The sequence below is a fragment of the Leptosomus discolor genome, chromosome 2, assembly GCF_034619465.1.
Source record: "Leptosomus discolor isolate bLepDis1 chromosome 2, bLepDis1.hap2, whole genome shotgun sequence".
Lineage (NCBI taxonomy): Eukaryota > Metazoa > Chordata > Aves > Leptosomiformes > Leptosomidae > Leptosomus > Leptosomus discolor.
In genome coordinates, this window is record NC_141392.1 from 14,925,008 (window position 1) to 14,945,599 (window position 20,592).

The following is a 20,592-nucleotide window of genomic DNA, read 5'->3' on the forward strand; positions in this document are numbered from 1 at the left end:
TCATCTTCTACTAGTTATTTATCCATGCAACAGGCTTTCCCTTCACGCTGTGGCTGCTTAGAAAGCCTCTTGGAAATCCAAGCTTTTCATCACCCCACTATGCATACAAGCCTCCCTGGCCCTCTTCATCCAGGTGCCACTATCACTTCAAAACAAATGGCTCCTAAAACTGTCATCTGAGCAAAGCTACACTAATCATTCTTGTTCAGAAAGTTGTCGCTTCCAACAACAACAATAATTAATTTAGCTCAATCTTCAGAATAAAGTGTGTGTTATTCTCGTAGCTCTTTTGCACCTTGATCTTCTTCCACGTAGTCCAAAAGAAAGTCTTGATCCTGCAGGTAGGAGGCACCAACCCAATTACCAGGGGTTTCACTCAGGCTCTTCCCCCATAATGGCACTACCATTCTGCTTGTACCAATCCCCTTGCCCTATCAGAACATTTCATCTCAAATCTTTTTAGAAAGAAACCATGTTTCCGATTGTTTTGCAGTGTGCTTAGCATCCTTATGTGTTTTACACTGACTGCCAACATTCAACAATATAATGTAACAGTTCCACTTGCTCATCCAGTACTGAGATTGCCTGAGCAAGCTGCGTACTATTAAACGAAACAATCAACCTAAATATCCCAGTCTCTCTGTTTCTAACTATGCTAAGTTGAATAAGTCCCTCTTAGGAGGTTCAGAAAATGTTGTCCAGCACCTTAGTTTTCTGAATTATTTGCCAACTTCAGTTTCAGCTGCAATACTGCTAGAAAAGCTGTTGTTGCAGTTTCTTCATCCTAATCAGGAGCAGAAATTGGTAAAATTCTTATGAACTGGTAAAATTATTACAAACAAGACAGCCTTCCTCCTGAACACCGAAGATGCAAAGCACTCCTGTAAGCTTCAAGATTTCTGTGTACCAAGTTTTTAAAGATCTCAGCAGGCCAATTTTTGACACTTTGCCGTTGGCAGTCCGACCTTCTAGCCAACACGCTATCCCCACCTGTGACCATAAGGGGATGCCTAGGTGACAGTAAGAGCAGGGTAAGTATATATGATCTTTTCCCATAATACTCTTTCATCTTTCAAGTATTTTCAGCCTAAGCGAGTTTCTGAGCTAGATATCTGTGTTTAGTAGCCCTCTAAGAGGGCTTTCTCTTCCATGTACTAGTCCAGCCTTTCACTCACTGATGCAGACTTCAACATTGCTTGGCAACAAGCTCCACACACCTTCTACTCATGGTGTGACAAATCAGCTCTTTCTCTTTGTTTTCAGCCTGGATCCTGCTAGTTTCACTTAATATATCCTTGTTCTTATGTCAGAGGACAGAACAAACACCCAGTGACTACTGACTTTCCCTATGCCACTCATGGTTTTACAGACTTCCATCACACCCTCCTTAACTGACCCATTTTCATGGTGACAGGTTAAAATCTGCTTAGTTGTTCCTTGCAGAGAAGCTATTACCAGCCCTTGAAAATATGGTATCTATGTATTATTATGAAATATGACAACAGTAACAGCAGTAACAATGGTAATTTTCTTCCCGCTGAATGAAGAATGAAAATAAGATCACTCATAGCCTTGTGGTGCTATAGAATTTGAATAGTAAAAAAAATAATGAAAATAAAGACCTAATTATGGACACTATAACTAAGAGAGATCAGTCTTCATTCTGCTTATCAAAGTCCTGGCAGAGATTACTTTTTAACCCATTATAAAAAAGATTTATAAAAGATATTTCAGGAAATATGTGGAAGAAACCAGAGAATGAAAGAAACAAACACCCACACATCACTGTACGTGTTAAAGGAGTCATGCCTGTTTATAACTGCAGGGAGAAAAATACCACATTTGCACTGAAAAGCTGAGGCTGACCCTAGGCACATTACATTTAAAGGCAGCATCCCTAGCTGTAAGAGCCTGAAATGCAATGGGTCGGGGAGAGTGGACCTTGAAGCTTCATTCCAGTAAGTCCTGGTGACAGCCCTGAAGGTTCTCGTGAAGCTTGTGAAGCTTATTTCGTTAAACTAGGAATGCTGGACCAATTCCATAGCAAATCTAAATTAAAACAAAGTGGTTGGCTTCTGCCACAGATAAATTTGACCACAAAATTAATTACAAAATAAACACCGGCCCATGGACCTTGTTGTGAAAGATGGTTAGTACGAAAGTATTCTGTTTGCAAGTGGTTTGCTCCTCATTGTTTGCTCGTTGTATTTGTATCTCCCTCTCATTCTGCTCAGAACCATACCTGCAAGAGGAAGATGGGTTTTCTTGGCATATGCTGAAGGGTGGAAGAGCTGGGAAATCAGTTCATTAGGTCTGTTTCAATCCAGGGAGCAGAAGCCTAAAAGGTATCCCTCCAGCTAAAGTTCAGTTGTCTGGATGAAAGTTTTATCAGTGTCCTTGGCAGAGTACAGAGGTGAATGTCCCTGGCCTTTTTAATCACAGCTGTGACTCTTCATGACAGTCCTGAAACTGTCCCAAGGAGAGACCACAGGCTGGCCGACACAAAGAACGGATTTTTCCTGCCCTTCCAAAGAGGGCTTGAATGTGCTGGTAGGTCAATCTGAAATGATGAATCTGTGGGATTATTTAGCTCCTAGCCCGGAATGTCTTCTTTTTGTTACCTTTTTTTTTCTATTTTGAGATGTTTCTGTTTGTTAGTTACAAACGACCATTCCTTGCTCTTAATATCTCGTATAAAGAAACATTTTACATACTTTAAGACATACCCAGTCAGTATCCGCTCTAGCACTGGGATAGTGCTTCCCTGAATATTTCAACTACTTGGTAATTCACTTTTTTAAAAGTGTAGTTCTGTTAAGTGTCCCATGTATGTGTATGTATATATATTAAGCCATATAATCTTTTCATACCAGGAGGCAGCACAACGTGTTGCAAAGAACATGAACAGGAGAAAGCCACTCACTGATTTCATCATTACATTGAGTCCTACTGCAAAAACTTCATTTTCTATCCCACCAGCATTTCTAGACTGAGGCTGATACCAAACCTGTGCCTGTAGCCAACTTGCTGCAGAATAGCCATCCAAATAAAACAGTTGCAATTAACATATATAACATGTCAGCCTTAAAAAACTCTATTGTATTGAAACTGTTTATGACTTTGAACTCAGTTATCTTACAGTCCTTTTATTTCCTTACTGCTTACCACAGATACTGTGGTATAATTCAGTCTGTCTATGCCTTTACTATGAAATTGGTTCAAGGTTGAGAGTGAATGCAGTTACCCAAAGTTCAGTGACAATAACTGTTGGAATCTAGGTTCAGAAGTCTTGATCTTACCTTTATGCTGTTGCATAAACTATTCAGGGATGCCTTGCTTGCTTTACTTATAGACTTAAAATGTTTGTTCCACACTTTCCATTTTGGCCAAAAAGTAGCCCCAAAACATGTGCTTTTACTTGTTTTAATGCAAATTTTTCTCATTGAAAACAATTGGGGAAAGTGAAATGTCTCTCCTTTAGATCATCTTCTGAAGTTTCTTTTAAGAGAACAAAGCATTTGAAACAGATCTGAAGAAAATTTAGTGAAGCATGTTGCTTATCAAACTTTCACAGTCTCTTCCCATCTGTCTTGTCTTTAAGAAAGACTTTGGATTAGAGCTCCAGCTAATGTAAGTTAACACAGAACTGGTTACCTTTGGGGTAGCTGCTCAGAAAAGCTTTGTAAGAATTTGGTGAGGATTATTTGGCACACTATTGAACTAAAGAAGACCTTCAGAAAAGGTATGTGTTTGGTCTTAGGTATTTGATAAACACATAAATTTACTTTGAGAGATCCTCTTGGCCTTTTTATTCCATTCAAGAGGACCACATCTAGTAATGCTGTAGAAATCAAAGCCAGAAAATGTAAATACTTGGTTAGAGCAGGCTTTGGTTGCCTGCATGCCAACACACTCACACCTCTGGGATTTATGGAAATAAATGCATAAGGCATATTTCCCTTCATTTACACATACTATGTTGGCAAGCGTTTAGGAGTTGGATGCCGCAGTGCACTACACAGGCAGCATAAATCCGTGAGGATGAGGATGTACTGTGTGAATGAAGCAACTGTCTGTTGGTAAACTCCAGTGCTGCACATTCGACAATCATCTGTCTATGAACGCAGTCAGGCGATGAATTGGCATGAAGTGTTTACTGAAGGGTTGATGCTTTCAGGCAAAAGTAGTATCAACCTGGTGGTGAAGATACACTCCAAAGAGAGGTAAAATAGAGGTAGTAATGGTGATCTTGAGGAAAAGATTTCAGGCTTTTCAGGTGTGAAAAGCACAGTAAGCCAGAGGTTTGTTGTTACAGGTGTTACACCCAGGGTTCCTTTCTATTCCTTAAAAAGGTCTCCAGACCATCAGACTGGCATAGTCTGGCACTCTTTCAGCAGTGCATTTGAGAGAGAAACCTGCTCAGACCAGGGAACTTATTTTTCTCTTCTTAAATGAAGGTGAATTAAATGATCATTAAATTCTTCACACTGGCAGCCTAAGAAATGGAAGTCATCTGTTCTGGATCTCTAATCCCCAGAGCACTTTTGTCTCCTTCAGTATAGATTGTTTGGCCTTTTGAATCAGAGAACGCCTCTACAAATACACCTGCTTTTCAATACCTGCACACTTCTGCTCACTAGGGAAGGTCTATGGCATTAATATACGGGTCAAGCAGCCACTTACCCAGTTATTTTGGCCTATAAATGTTCTTACTTCCCCTGGGATCAGTATGTTTGCAACAACAGATGCAAAAATCGAGTTCAGAATATTATAACAGGAAAGCCTTCCCAAGACACCAAGCCAGTTAAAGCTGGTGCCTCTCTTCATTCACACTTGTATACCCCCCAAAATCTCCTACTTACAAAAGCCTGGACAAAAATATATGCCCCACAGCAAGCCTCCGAATAAACCAACTCACTCTGCATAAGGTCCCAGAGGAGAAAGAAGGTGTGTTTTCCATTTATGTGACTGCTAGCTTACATGCCACCTCTTATCTGAGTGTCAGGCTGCTGGTGCACAGTGAGATAGAAGAATCAAGACCCAACAGCGTTACCACATGAAAAGCTCACACACATGCCTGCTAAATTGCACCTACCAGAATATAAAAGCAAGCCACTTGGCTGCTAACACAGAACGTGTTTTATTTAATGAGTTGCAAACCATGCGAAGACCATAAAGTCTCTCATGAGAAGATTAGGGCCATTTTATGGGTGGTTCAGTATCAGATGTGTTGGGCTGTGTGACATCTTCTTCATTTCCCACTCCCCAACCCCCCACACCCCATAAAGTTCATAAGATGACAGGACAAATGTTTTCTCCATGTTAAATCTTTATTCACTTTCTCAAGACAAACAACAGAGAATTACTGTAATCAGATTAATGCGGTGCTTTTCAAACTGTGGTCCCCCTAAGAGTTTAAAACTGTATATAAATGAGTAGAAGGGATAGTTACACTGAACTACACAAACAAGAGTAAGCTGATCTCTGTGTGCACTAAAACAAGCTTCTGGATTTTTATGACTGACTATAAAGACTATGGCCAGTATTAAAGTTGTCTGGTATTTATTATAAGAGCCTGTGTTTTTTTAAGTTTCTTATTACTTTACCGTATGCTTAATTTTTGTGCCAAAATTTTCTGCGTAAGATACAAGACCTGAAAATTGTCAGAAAACTCTGGCTAAAGCTGCTCTGTCATTTCCAACAGCAACAGTAAGAAAAACGTTTTATGAATGTTAACTTTTGGCAAAAGTTTCTTATGGAAGCTTTAATATTTCTACATTTTAACAAGTATTTCCTGGATTTTAAGTCAAAGAAATAACTAGTCTGTGCTGCCCTCCACGCTGCTGTGGATGGCTCAGCTGGCCCAAGTACCTCTGCACGGCCGTTCCTTTAGAGAGTGTAGAAATATTTTATACCTGCAATAGCTACTCTGGGCCAGCATCAAAAGAAAGAACAGGGGCACGTCCTCCCTGTACTCTTGCTGACCTCTCCTCTTGGTCGTGGGGAGCTACACTGTCTGAATCAAGTGCAGAGATGGACCTAGAGGGCAGAGAGACCTTAATTTAACCTGATGGGAAAAGACGGGTGCTTACAGCTGGCAGAGGGGACAGGTGGGAATTTGGACTATCTACAGAGGTAGAGAGGCAAAGGGGGACAGCAGTCGATGAAGACTGAGGGAGTCAGACAGAGAGCAAAAGGGTAGCAAGAATCAGAAAACAGAGAAGGGGGAGGGACAGCAGAGGAAAGGGAGAGAGGCAAAACAAACCCAGCCAATGGGTGGAGGAGGGAAATTGGGTCTGCCTGGGCAAGCAGGGATGGCAGCTTGGAGAAACACATTTGTACTTGCTCGACAAGAATATTTGTAGTAAGATGAGATCTTGAAGTGTGGATGTTGCAGTGAGCTAAACGAGGAGTACAGAAGCAGAACAAGGGAAAAGGATGGAGAGCTGGGTTGGCACCTGTGAACACCACCCTCTGTGGCCACTGGGTCTCAGACCTGGCTAGCAGTGCTTGTTGTAGGCATGGCTCACTCTGCCCCTGCTGTCAGCAGCATCCAGGAAACCTGCCATCTAATTTTTGCAACCCTGACAGTAGACCACGCAATGGAGGAATGAGATGAACTGTTGGCTGGTGTGATTGTGATGCTAAATGGAAGAATTTGCTTCACTGGATTTAGATGTTCCCACTGCCCTCAGCACCTGCAATTCAGCACTAGACGACTGAACCGCTCATATATTTTTTGCTTTGTATTTTTCAAAGTGATGCAAACAATCACATACAAGAGAGGAGAGGGCTGTTTCAATCCATTCTCTACTTGGGGAGCAGAGATTTGAAGGCAGCTCTCCCTCTGCCCCAGAAAGCCTAAGGTTTGCTCTACAAACCTTTGCCCTCCAAGCAAACCCTCACTGATGTCAAGAGATTGCCCAGGTGTCACCGAGGGCATTGCCTGTGGACAGCTAGATTGTGCCAGCAGGATTCAGAGACCATGTCCACCTACTTGAATTTCTGCTAGTGGCGCTGATGCACTAGAAAATTTGCCTTGACTTCCATCTCCAGGAAAGAGTAACTTTTCCTCATATAAGGGAGGATGAGAGAGATGGAATCCCTCTTTTTTCATGTTTTTTAATATATATATATAAAACATATATAAAGCATATGTGTACTTTTCAGAGTACAGCTATTTGGGGAATAACATTTCTTTTAAAAGAAGTGTAATAAAAATCCCACTCAGGTTGAACACAGAGAGAGTTAGAATAAATGTGAAATTTTACATAAGTGAGGCTTATAAAATCAAGTCCAGAAGAAAGGAGCATTCCCTCTACAGTATAAAATGGCATTGCCTTGCCTGTAAGCACTACCACAAGCAGAGAAGATTCACCATACCAGAAATAAAGAGGTAAAACAGCCGACAAATCTACACACTGTGTTTACAGGATGGTACACAATTCATCCCTGCCTCATGCAACTGAAATTCAGTTAAAAGCAAAGTGGAGCTGCCAGGTATTTGGACATCAGTTGGAAGGAGAGGGATGGCTGTATTGTCCCAGAGAGTTGTTAGGAGTAGGATCCTGGAAATTCAGTGAGAATGGCATTTACCTACACAATTGCCATTAATTTCAGTTAATTCCCTAATTACCTGACACACTCCACCTTTGATTTTAAGTGCTGATGCGTTCCTCCTCCCTGGCTTCACCCAGAGGCACAATTTTGGAAGCTGTCTTCCAAGAAGCCATCAGAAACAAAGACTTTGTCAGGAATTGCTGACAGTTCCTAACGTAAAAGCCCATTAAATCCCCCTGCTAATTATGTACCGCTAAGAGCAGTTCAAATTTTAAACAGTTGGGCATCTAAACGAACAGGCAGCAAAATAAGAGGTGCATCTGGTTTTAGTGTTACACACCCGTAAAGTTAAAGCTTCAATATTGTGCAGAGGTACCTTTAATAATGAACAGAAATATTTTCCACTTTAAGTCCTACAGAAAACACATTAAACACTGAAATGTAAACTAACACACTTTTAATTTCTAGCTCCAAAGCCCTGTCAAGCCTCAAAGTAAAATACAAGGCTTACCCTACCTCACCTAGAGCAGTACTTAACAGCAGCTGCTTTATTAGACGGGTCTCTCAGCTTTCCCCCCAGGCTGTCCAGTGAACACTTTGCAAATGTCTGGTTCCTATCCCAACTCAAATATTTCTATTTTTAAGAAATATGTTTGTATGTGTATATATATATATATATGTACAGAGAGAGAAAAAGAGAACTCACATGTATGTATCTTATGTCAAATGAAGTGAGATAGTTTCTGCAGGAATATAAAAAGCGGTCCCCATCCCTCCTCCCAAATGTAGAAATTTGAAAATCCTAAACTAAGAAAAATAATCTGTGCACTCAACAGAACCTCCTGTAGCAGAGTATCCCTGTTTCTCCCCGGCACGCTTTCCCAAGCACAAGCTAACAAACATCAGGAAAAAATACTTCAGCTCTGTATTCACAGGTTTTTCAGTCAGCATCCAAATACTTTCAAAACAGTTTTTACCCCCAAGTTAAGGAAGGCCGAGAGTCTCCTTTTGCCTTTACCTGTTCTTTTGTCTCACACAAACTGTGAACACTTCTCAAAAGATAACCACACCCTAGACAAAAATTACAGCCGAATTACAAAAGCATAGATATTGTCGATGATTGGTATCGCAGGATTAGCTATTTCCTAATAAGTATCTCCTTAAGGTGGTAGTACACTTTGTCCCATGTTTGGCCAGCCAGATTAGGGAGAAAATGTCTCTTATAAATCACTGTAAACTTTAGAAAGTCAATGCATACACTACTTAGACATTACTTACTGAGAAACACATGTGATGATAGCTGGAAACACGTATGAGTTCAGGCATAAAATCCATTACCCTTGCTAACAAAAGAATGAAGAAAACTCAAGGTTTTACTTGCCATCTCAGAGAAGCAATAAATAGTCTCTAGAAAAGTCATTAAGCAGAAGCGTAGAGGGCTGGGAACGTTGAGCAACCACATTAGGTTATTTACCTGTTTCAGTGTCTCCTTGGGGTGCATGACAGTAACAGCAGTCCATGAAGATAACATAGTTGAACACATTGAAGAACAGACCTGTAATCCCGACAATGAGGACGAGCAGTGCTTTCTCAGTCTTCTGAGGATTGAGAAACCTCTTGATTGCCTCAACAAGGATGCTAAACATCAGAGCAGTGGCAAAAACAGAGTTGCCAAAAGCTCCCAGAACGTCTGCCCGGCTGAAGCCAAAAGTGTTAGCCTTATGCCATTTGATGCGACTGAACCTAACACCACACAAACCGATGAGCATGGAGATGAAATGAGAGAGAACGGCAAAGGCATCTGAAGCTAAGGAAAGAGAATTGCCAATGTAGGCTACTGAGATCTCAACAGCAAAAAGCACAAGGCTCACCACGCACATGAGAATGAGCCTGCTGCTCCTGCCCGAGTAGCGGCCCATTTCTGCTGCTCTCTTCCCCTTCCTCTGAGGTTCTGCAAGACAGAGGTGGGAGAGGAGCAACTCACTGCCTGCGATTCTGCCCTTCACCTGTCAGTGCTGCTCACATGCAGGAGCCACTTTTATAGGAAGCAGTAAAGCAATAAATCAGTTTAAAGGGCAGCCTTAGCAAGATTTGTCCCGTGAAGGCACCAGTCCTGTAGGGGTTCCACCCTCAGGAGGCTTTTTTTTAAATACAAAACTAGGAGTGGCTGACACTCCAGAAGGCTGTGCTGCCATTCTGTGAGACCTCGACAGGCTGGAGAGTTGGGCAGAGAGGAACCTAATGATGTTCAATAAGGGCAAGTGTAGGGTCCTGCACCTGGGGAGGAATAACCCCATATATAACCCCTGGGGGCTAACCTGCTGGAGAGCAGTTCTGTGAAGGACCTGGGAGTCCTGGTGGGCAGCAAGTTAACCATGAGCCACCAATGTCCCCTCATGGCCAACAAGGCCAATGGTATCCTGGAGTGCATTAAGAAAAGCGTGGCCAGCAGGTCAAGGGAGGTTATTCTTCCCCTCTGCCCTGGTGAGGCCACATCTGGAGTACTGTGTCCAGTTCTGGGCCCCCGCAGTTCAAGAGAGAAAAGGAACTACTTGAGAGAGTCCAGCAGCGGAGGGCAACAAAGATGATTAGGGGACTGAAGCATCTCTCTTATGAGGAAAGGCTGAGAGACCTGGGTCTGTTTAGCCTGGAGAAGGCTGAGAGGGGACCTTATCAATGCTTATAAATATCTTATAAAAGGGTGGGAGTCAAGAGGATGGGGCCAGGCTCTTTTCAGTGGTGCCCAGCAACAGGACAAGGGGCAATGGGCACAAACTGGAGCAAGGAAGTTCCGCCTTAACATGAGGAAAAACTTCTTTACTCTGAGGGTGACAGAGCACTGGAACAGGCTGCCCAGGGAGGCTGTGGAGTCTCCTTCCCTGGAGATATTCAAAACCTGCCTAGATGCAGTCCTGTGCAACCTGCTGTAGTAGCAGGGGGGTCAGACTAAATGATCTCCAGAGATCCCTTCCAACCCCTACCATTCTGTGATTCTACTAAACCAAAAATAAACCAAGGGAGACTACCGAGAGCACCAGCACTTGCTACTTTACCTCATGGTACTGTCCTAAAAAACTGAATAAGGCCCAGACAGGAGAGCATAAGAAGGTGGCTCAGAATTTTAAAGAGTTAGAGAAGGCAAAAGAGCATAAAACTCTCCTCTGATGTCCATTTCAGCCATTTCTGTTGCCAGCAACTTTAGTACTGAGAAAATACTACTACATGCCTGTGGAAGAAGGCATTTGAAATCCATGTTGGGTGGACATTATTTTTAAGAACATGGTAAACATGAACTGCCTGCAAGTGTCATTGAACATGTTGTCCATAGAGCAAGTTTCAAAGACAACTGAATTGATCTTCCATTTTAGCATCATAGAACTCTCAGCTGCTTGTACTTTTGGCGCATTTTAACATATAGAATGGACCAAAGTTGGAGGCCATTTTCTAAATATGCAGCCAGGAGACATGGAAGCTGAGCCTTAAAAATAAACCCAAAACTTATGGTTTATTTCCCATTTAGAAAACCCTGCCTATCTCAAAATCCCAAAGTAATCCTCATATGCTTGCAAGGAAGAGTCAGATTTGGGGAAAGCACAACCAGAAGTTAAGGGGGAAGTGAGAGCTGCAGAAGTTCTAGCTGGTACTTGGTGATGTCTCTGGAACAGAGCAAGAACCTGACGCAGTAACTTCTTTTGTCACTCATTGTAGTACCCGTTGAGCTCTTGAGTGTACGCATAGTTTATGCACAGTCACAACTGTGAAGGAAATCTAGCTGCTAATAGCATACTAGGCAATATGGATGATAAGACCAGGTGCCTTCCTTGAAAAGTTTATGATCCAGTTTTTGTTTGAAATGCCCATCTGTGTACATATATACACACAGTTAGTTACAAAGTAAAACGGAAGTAAGTTACATGCAGTACAGCTATAGAGAGATAAGATAGTAATACTGATAACCTGAGCTGACCAACTGTCCCTGTTGGCCTTAGACTTCCCAAGGTGAATTAACTTTAGGTTAAAAACTCAAACACCCACCCGCAATTTTCATTTATTTCTTTGCTCACAGTTTCAACTGCCAAAATATTTATGTTTAAAGTCCAGTTTGTTAGAAGCCTTGCCTGCCAACAGATGTAATTTTTAACATTTGGTCATTTGTCTACCTACACACTGCAGCTGCAACTCTTGAGGGTTTCCCTTCCCCACCCCCATTTTAAGAACACCACTAACCCTGTTAGGGTGAATTAGTAGAACTAATTACAACATTGAAACCGGTACTTGCTCTTCTTCCTCTTCATCATCTCCCACCTCTGTCACTACTTCTATTCCAGCTATTTCTATGTTGTTTTCTTCCATCTTGTATTACAGTAACGTTCAATTACTTATTATCCGAACTGCAGGGCATGAAAAGTGAGAATTTTTTCCAAGAGTTTTTTCTCCTTTCAATGAGAACACACCAAGATCGAACTTCAGAGATCTCAAAAGTCCTGCCTCACACAAGGTTTCAATTAACGTAACAAGAGCTGGAGCTAAATGAAGCATTCCCTTTGCAGTAGAGCTAAAATGCTCAACTGTGCTCTATTTTGTCAATAAGGAGCAGCACCACATTAAGGCAGTTCCCTACATCCCTCCTTACTATGCTATTTAACCCAAATTTATCAGTATACAACTAGAATAACTAAGGAACACTAAGAGATTTGCAGTTCTATTATAAACACAAAGTAGTATCATTTAAAAAAGTGTAGTGTGTTATTCTGATTCATATACTTATTTTTTAACAGACACAATGTACTAAGAGTCTGAAAGTTTTCATACCAGTACAATTGTACAGAGTACAGCTGTTTCTACAGTGCTTTACAGATAGCTCAGACTGTGCTTCTGGTGGAAGGATACTTGACTTGTCTCTCCCAGGCAGGCAATAATCTCTCCATGGAAGATCACCACAGAGAGATCTGCAGGTGAGTCATCCACATTCCAGACACTTCAAGCTCTACTACAAACAGGAAGAAACATGCTGGGGAAAAGAAAGGGGGGGAAAAAAAAAAAAAAAAAAAAAAAAAAAAAAAGGCCGGCCTTCCGTGAAATCTCCGGCTTCAGACAAACCCATTTGTAGGTCGAGAGCAACTCATTTCTAAGAACAGCGCTGTCAACATGTTTACTCATGAATTTGATCCAGTCAACTGGTTGAAGGTTGGCTATTTGTTCAAACCGATAAGGTTGCAGCAGTGGTAGAGACCGCATTTAGTTTTGCCTATCCTTTGTCCTGCGCTATTAACAGCTTCCACATCTCATTTCTAAAATACCGGTTGTGTAGAGTGTTTTGATGGGAGCTGAAAGTGCTCATCTACTCTTAATAATCTCTTCTGCTGTGTCAAAAGATCTTGGCACACTCCTGTCTCTTATGCCTGAGGACACCGAAGCTGCTGGTAACTGCCTTTCCCCTTCCCCCAGCATTGAGCACTCTGCAGCAGGCAATACCTCTGAAGACTAGTCTTAGTCACTCATCACTTGAGGCTGGGAAAACATCACTCTGGTATTACTACTTATGCTCTGTCTCAAAGTAGAATTCCAGTCAGTGTTAAGAGACAGCATACCAGGATAGAAAAACCTCAGGGCCACACTTCTGGTATGTCAGCTGAAAAGGAAAGATGAATGCATGCACTGACTTATCATACCCCAAATCTTTTGCTCATTACTACCCCTGAGACTTTGTCTATATAGTGAGAAAACCCCTAGACAGAAGAATGCAAGACAGATGATTTTAAGATGCAACGGAAGCAAACCCTTCAGGACTAACCATCATCCAAGGAATATTACAGAGAATTTCCAAGTGCTCAAGCACTCTGAGCAAGCTGATCTGAAATATTTAATCATTTTTGCACTCTTCTGTGAAAAACAGGGCTTTGCAAAATATCTGCAAGAAATGGCATTCACCTGCATCTTGCTAAAAATGTGGCATTTAATCTAAGACAGCCTTTCAAACTTGTTTTATGAGAGGGAGAAAATATTCCTTGAAACACCTGGCTCCAGAGGGAGTTTTCAGAAAGGGCAGCATTTACCATGCCTAGAAGTTAGCACCAAGTCTGTACTGAAAATTGAAAAATTCGAAGGCAAAATTAAAAGATGTTTTATCTATAAAGTTTATGTCAGCACGCTAAACTGTACTGTAGAGTGTTTATGACATTCTCTCCAATCTTTCAGGCATTTTCTCAATGTACAAGAAAATATATGCAGCAAAACAGAAGAAAGACATGAGCAAAGGATACCTATACTCCTCATGGAACAACACAGAAAAAAACAACCAACGCATATTACAGCTCACAATACATGTTTATTATTAGAGATGTTTACAGAAAAGTCTATGAATTACTGCTAGCCTAAGACAATGGCAGGGGGGTTTTATGGTTTATGGCTTTGTTTTTTGAATCATTTAAAAAGTCGCAAAACTGATTAAGTTTGGGGGGCTAATTCAGTCTGTTAAAAAAAGTTCAATTCACAGATAAAGGAGAAGGTGTGTTCACTAGTAATTTAGTAACTACGACCAAATAGGGTGTAAAACTTGGCAGGGTTTTTGCCGCAGACACATCTTGCCCCACGCTGTAGTTCATGGAGAGGCTGAAAAGGTATGCAGAGGCTTTTTGCTCCCATGGAAGGGGCACCAGGCTCAAGATCTTGATCCCTGAAATAAAAGCATACTCACACATAAATATGTACTCTTAGTTAAATATAAAGGTGCAATAAAGTGTATTATACATAAAATCTCAAAAGCACACTAATTAGTTTGAAAGTTTCAGAACTAGGGGAGTAAATATATTAAATTATGCACAACAGCAAGAGTCCAGGGTGAGGACTGTACATCAGCATTATACCCCGAGGCATCTTACATTCCTGTTTTATATTCAAAACAGTCTGATTTTGATCGTGGTAGATACTCTCCAGTTCAGTCACGTTTTACCTGGTAGTGGTCTTCTTGATCCAATCCTCGCAGTCAATTTCCCCACAAAAAGGGATTTGTACAATCTGGGGTGGGGTGGGGTGAAAGAAAGAAAACCAACAGTTATACATCTGAAAAAACCATCCTTGTCTCTGGAAGATTCCTAAACCTTAAGATCTCATATATACTCAAAGTGGGGAAAGTTCCAATTGCTACAATTAAATTTTAATAGCTCTTTCTCATCAGAGAGTTAAGCACAGTCATCCCTGCATAGCGCAGCATGGAAAAACCAACACAAACACAAAGCAGCATTTAAATCAAGTCAGGGTGCTGATTTTATTTTTCTTTTACCCCAATATATCTTCCTTCTGTGGAAAGTATGAATATATATTTTTATATATTATTTTTATATCCTATTTTTATATTTATAAATAAAAATATAAATGTTTTCTCCTGAAATACTCTGTTTTTCAGGAAAAGTTTAAAACTTTGAAACTGCAGAACAAATGCTTGCTTACACAATGCAAGACAGTGCCATCCTAATGAAGTTCCCATTTTAATTCCATTACTATGAATGTTCATATTTTTCGAACAAGACAAGACATACATATTTTAAGAAAACAGAATTGTCATCCGCACATTCTTCCTGGGGGTACGGGGAAATGGTGTGTATTTTACTGCCATTTCCTTCAGTTAGCTTAACCGAAGCAAATTCAGAAAGTAAAGGTGAAATGATAATCTCGTAGGTACTGCTCAATACTACTCTTAGCTATTGCAGCAAATCTCTTTTCCTAAGTTTTATATTCCATTTTTCTGATTTTTTAATTTTTAATGGACTTTCACAGTGAAAATTCTGTTTAGTACTAAAAAGTAGGAATCCTGTTAAAAAGACAACCCCTACAACACTTGAACAGTCGTGTAATGCTAATAGCTAAGGGCAACAACAGCTACTAAATTCAGCCTTCACAGTCATTTTAATTCTATCCTATTTCCGTCCTGATTCTGTTCTATTCTATGAATAAGGTTTGCTCATCTGTGGCTTTGTTTCACCAACTTTACATTCTTAGTGCAAAATTCTCAATTTCTTTGAACTGGAACATCCTTTTATTGGCTTTTCGCTTTACAGCTTCACTTTCTTGCAACTGAAAGACAGAACTATTTTGTTAGTTAAATGAGACTTTGTTTAAATACCTGTGCAATTATTCTTAAGAGTTTCAACAACCTTTGCACGCAACTTAAAAGAACACAGAAGCAGTCTGCATTTTTAAAGGGCTTACAGTCCGCACTGCAGTTATAGTAAGGGGAAAACAGTAACAGGAATTAGGCAGGTGTACTTCAGCTTACACATTTTCTTCCTAAACAGTAGTCAGTGCTAACATAGTGTACTTTCAAGAAATTACAGAATACATATGCCATAAAATTCTGTCCATACAACATATGTAGGTAGAGAGTGAAATGGTCATAAAATGATGTACCGCATTTTTTTCAGTTCAGGCATGCCAACTATAATAAACTTATGTAACTTAAGTACCAAATTGGTGCAAGTATCCAACTTGGAATGCAAAAATACTTGTTCACATTTCCAAGTTTAACTACATTATAAACTAGATTATATTACAGTTCTAAACATAACATGAAGAATTTAATGGACTTCTGTAGAGCCTAGCTGTACACAACAGCGAGTGCTGGACATCGAAGACCAGCATTTTACCCTCTCCACAGGCAGAGGGTATCACCTGGAACCTCTGCAGTAGGAGAAGAAAGGATGTTCTATAACATTGCATCAAAATTAAAGGATAATAATTTATGTGCATGTACAAATACAGAATTAGCTTCACATTCCTTTCCTGCTCTTGGAATGAGCCTGACTCTTCATTTCAGTTTATTTTTACATACAAGTTCACTGCATCTCTCAAGGTTTTCTAAGACCCTGTGTCTTCCTCAACTGTTTCTCTGTCTTGAAGACAGTCCAGCATAGTTTCAGAGTGCTTGTTTAATTCAGAAGTGAAAGATACATCATGGCACATCTTGAAATCACCGTATGTGAGAGCAGTAGTACTAGCTGAACATCTATGCAGAGCACAACACTGTTAGGCAGAGACTAAAGATTTTTGGCTTTCAAATCTACCACCAGAATCATCAGATGCTTTAGTGACATTTGCACCAAGGAAATGATACTTTGAATTCAACAGGAAGAGCCCAAAAATGTTTGGAAACAGACTGGTTTACATTTGTATTTAGTTTTGCAGAGGAAAATAAGGCAGTACTACTATTACAGCACCTATGCACAGAATGTCTGAAAACTATATTCTCAACTTCCTCAGCATGCTAAATCAGTCCCTCTTCTGAAGTCCATGATTATTCCTTTATATCTTGTCATAAATTTAATCTAAGTGCAACAGAAATGCAAGAAAAGAGTGTGATGGAAGGTCAAGCCTAACCAAGAATAACTTAAAACTATTTTTGAAGTTAACATAAGTACTATGAATTCTTGGCACTGGTTCATTTTCCATCAGAAATTTTGAAATTTTCAGAGATCTAATTGGAACACATAAACCCCCTGATCTCTCTTCACAAAATATACAGCCTTAATGATTGATCCTGGGGTTCCTACTACCTGAATACGTTAATTGAAATACATGAACAATTTCACAAGCTGAGGTTTGTGACAGAACTTCAGGGTTAAGAACTTCTGTCGGTGGATCTCTGAAATAGAAGCAGCAGCTCAGTTCTCTACTGAAGATTTTATCTCTCATCTAAACTTAAAATACTTTGCCAGAACTTTAAATTTTTCACAGATCTCTAGATCAGTAGAGCTCAAACGTCCACATTATGGACTACTCTTACCATCTGACTTGCAGTAATTCTCAATGAACCCAACGGCTTCTACTCAGGTCATCAAGGTAAAACTTCTTTGACGCAAATAGCATGTACTTTAAACTCTTACTTGGACCCATTATGAGATTTGACAAGTACTTTTCATTGTTTCCATTAGAATAATGACAGTACGTTTATCTTAACCTGAACAGAATATTTACATTAACCTCTCTGAAAAGCACTTTCTGATAAAAATGTAACACTTTAAAGCAAATTACCAAACTGCAGCATTGTAAGTCACTCCAAGATACCCTGTCACTTCTGGCACTAGTTTGAAACACCATATTTAGTAAATACAGTATTTTAGCAAAAGAAAAAAGCAACATGTATCACAAATTTCGGGAAAGCTCATTTATTTTTGTGCAGCTCTACAGGAGAGGCTTCATCTGCTTGTGAGGGGAGAGTTCCATAAAAACCAGAACAGTATTTATATGTAAGCTGTGAAATTTCTAGCCCCTTATTATTTGTAAGGGACAGAAAGTATGCGAAGTACACACACTTACCGGATAGAATGAAGTAAATTTCCTTACCTTTCCTGAATCAAGCTCTTTCTGAAAGTCCTCCATAGTATTGGCCACCACCATATGACTTTTTAGGTCCTCGGAAGCTCTAACAAAAGGAAATTAAAAAAAAAAAAAAAAAAAAAAAAATTTGGTCAGGGCAGATTTATGCACGTAACCTCACCAGCCAAATGAACTACGTTTTCAGTCACAACAAAAAGTTAAAAGAAACTATATACTCATTCAAATCTTCCTAATCAGGTTATGCCTTTCCACCACTTCTGCCCTCAAAGAGATAAAATTTTGATTAATTGCCAATGAGATGTTCTCCAGATTGCTGCACCATGTTAATTCATGCTGTTGTGCCTGTCAGTTCAACACTGACCAGCTGTAGACAGAAACAGGTTAAGTACTATAGATGTAGATTTTTCTTTTTTAATTATGTTCTAAATCTAAATAGCAAAATGATTTTTAACTAGATAAGAATATTCTGCTTGTAAGCAACTTCGATCACCACAGACGAAAGCAGGAAAACTCATCTGCCACGGTGCTGGATCAGCACCCTGTTCTTTCTCAGTGGACTTACGAACAGCAATCTGCAACAACAGACATGCAAGGGATTTTGACATATGCAATGGGCGCAAATAACAGTTCCAAAAGCATTTGACTGCTTATCAAAAAACAATCCTACGAAAGTCAATAGTATATAGGGTCTTAAACTACACTTCTGAACACAGAACTTCAACTACTGAAGTTGCTTGGCCAACTTCGTCTTTCAAAATTCCCTACCAAAAGCATCTTTCAGGAATGAATCCTGTGCATTATTATCCCATTAATTATTTATGGTGTATTTGTTTATTGATATTTCTTATGAATTCACAGAAGTATTTTTTAAAATAAGTTCACAACGTTTAACATTCTGTTTCATAAGCACAATAGAAAACTTCTATCACCATATGTGAACAAGTTTCAGAGACAGAAAAATGAAATGTCACAAACAGAAAGATGGGCCTGACTTGTGTTTCTCCACAGACGAACCAATAATGTAAGAAATTCTTCTGACAGGTAAAGTGCACCTACGATTCGCACAGCCACTTACTATACCTCTCAATTTACCTGTTGTAAAGGTTAGCATGGATGTCCTCCAAAATCTGCTTCAGTCTCTCTTCTGCTTCGTGTTCAGAAAAGGTCAGCTTCTGTCCCGTGTCTCTTCTAACAGCTACAAACTGTTGGTTCTTCATGTCTCGTGGTCCCACTTCAATCCTGACTGGAACACCCTTCATTAAAAAAAGTTAGTAGTTATGATTAGTAACTCATTCTCAGAAGAGTGCTCTCCCGCCCCACCCCCCCGCAAGTGATTTGTACTATTAATTTCATTTTCTACGTATACAAAATGGAGACTTTGAAGTTCAAAAATCGCTAAAGACAAGCAAATCCTAGCAAACAGAGCAAGTCTCAGAAAACATCTTTTCTTCAGCAGTTAATGAAAGTGATCGCTGATTATCAGGCAGCAGTTCTTTACTTAGAGAAAATATTTGCCTTCAGAATACAAGGCACACATTAACATGCCTCATACCTACCTCCCATATACAAGCTTCAAAACACCTCCTGGAAATAAATGTACCTTAAGTTCCCAGTGGTTGAACTTCCAGCCAGGTGAATAGTTGTCTCTTAAATCAGCCCGTACACGGATATTCACACTAAGCAGCCTGTTACGATAGTCATTACATTTCTTCAATAAAGCCTCTTTGTCCTCTTCAGAAAGGGAATTTGTGATACCGCAGGGAATAATTACAACCTGCAATATAACATGACATGTACTTTACATTATAAAAAAAGTAACTCCTAGTTATTACAAAAAACTTAAAACCAATATTGTGGCCCTATATCCCAGTAATTTCTTTTGAGTTCTCAGAAGGAAAGGATACGTTTCCCTTTTCATCCAAATGATACAGACAAAGTTATTTTAAATGGATGGACTATTAACGGGAGCTTGTCCACCACAAGTACCCTAATGATTTGTATTAACTTTATACAGCACGTTCTATAATTAGACAGCTCCTATCCTATGTTAAGTCTTCCAGGTGCCCGGTATGAAAGGCTCGTAAATTCCAAGACAAAAAAAGAAACCAAATGGTAGTTTAAGGCATTTTTACAGACCTGAACACAGGCTACTCGAGGTGGGAGCACCAATCCCATGTTATCTCCATGAATCATTGTCATTACGCCAATAGTTCGCGTTGTAATGCCCCAGGAATTCTGATAAGCAAACTGTTTTTCTCCTGGTTTCTTGGGATCTTCAAATACAATTTCAAACATCTTTGAGAAATTCTGCCCTAGATGATGTGACGTTGCTCCCTGAAATAGTTGTACACAGAAAATTCTACTCAATGGAAAGTTAAGTCTATCAAGCATCAGTTTAAGGCTTTCATCTTACTGTATTTACTGGAAAAAAAAAAATTCTAATAGGTAAATACCTGGATAGCTCTTCCACTGGCAGATATAAATGCCTCTACAGTGGTTGTATAATCACCCCCAGCAAATTTCTCCTTCTCTGTCTTCCTTCCTTTCACAACAGGTATTGCTAGGAGATCTTCATACACTTGAGCATACAAATCAAGTATCTGCATCACCTACGATGAACATACTGTCTTAAAAATTACTCAGTACTTTGCATTTGCTAAAATTATTTTTATATCCCTGAGTCCAAAATCTTAAAAACGT

General features: G+C 39.9%; 1 protein-coding gene across 4 annotated transcripts in view; it reads right to left on the minus strand.

Moving 5' to 3' along the window:
• Positions 1 to 13,868: 13,868 nt before the first annotated feature.
• The window catches only part of EPRS1 (glutamyl-prolyl-tRNA synthetase 1), a 39,886-nt gene continuing 33,162 nt past the window's right edge, over positions 13,869 to 20,592 (minus strand). For all 4 annotated transcript variants that reach the window (XM_086461887.1, XM_086461884.1, XM_086461885.1 and 1 more), the window contains 7 exons: positions 20,346 to 20,501; positions 20,029 to 20,226; positions 19,493 to 19,666; positions 18,985 to 19,145; positions 17,899 to 17,977; positions 14,513 to 14,577; positions 13,869 to 14,236 (listed from right to left, as the gene is read on the minus strand). In XM_086461887.1, coding sequence (XP_086318013.1) covers positions 14,086 to 14,236; positions 14,513 to 14,577; positions 17,899 to 17,977; positions 18,985 to 19,145; positions 19,493 to 19,666; positions 20,029 to 20,226; positions 20,346 to 20,501 — 984 coding nt within the window. In that variant the 3' untranslated portion in view covers positions 13,869 to 14,085. The remainder of the gene's footprint in view (positions 14,237 to 14,512; positions 14,578 to 17,898; positions 17,978 to 18,984; positions 19,146 to 19,492; positions 19,667 to 20,028; positions 20,227 to 20,345; positions 20,502 to 20,592) is intronic.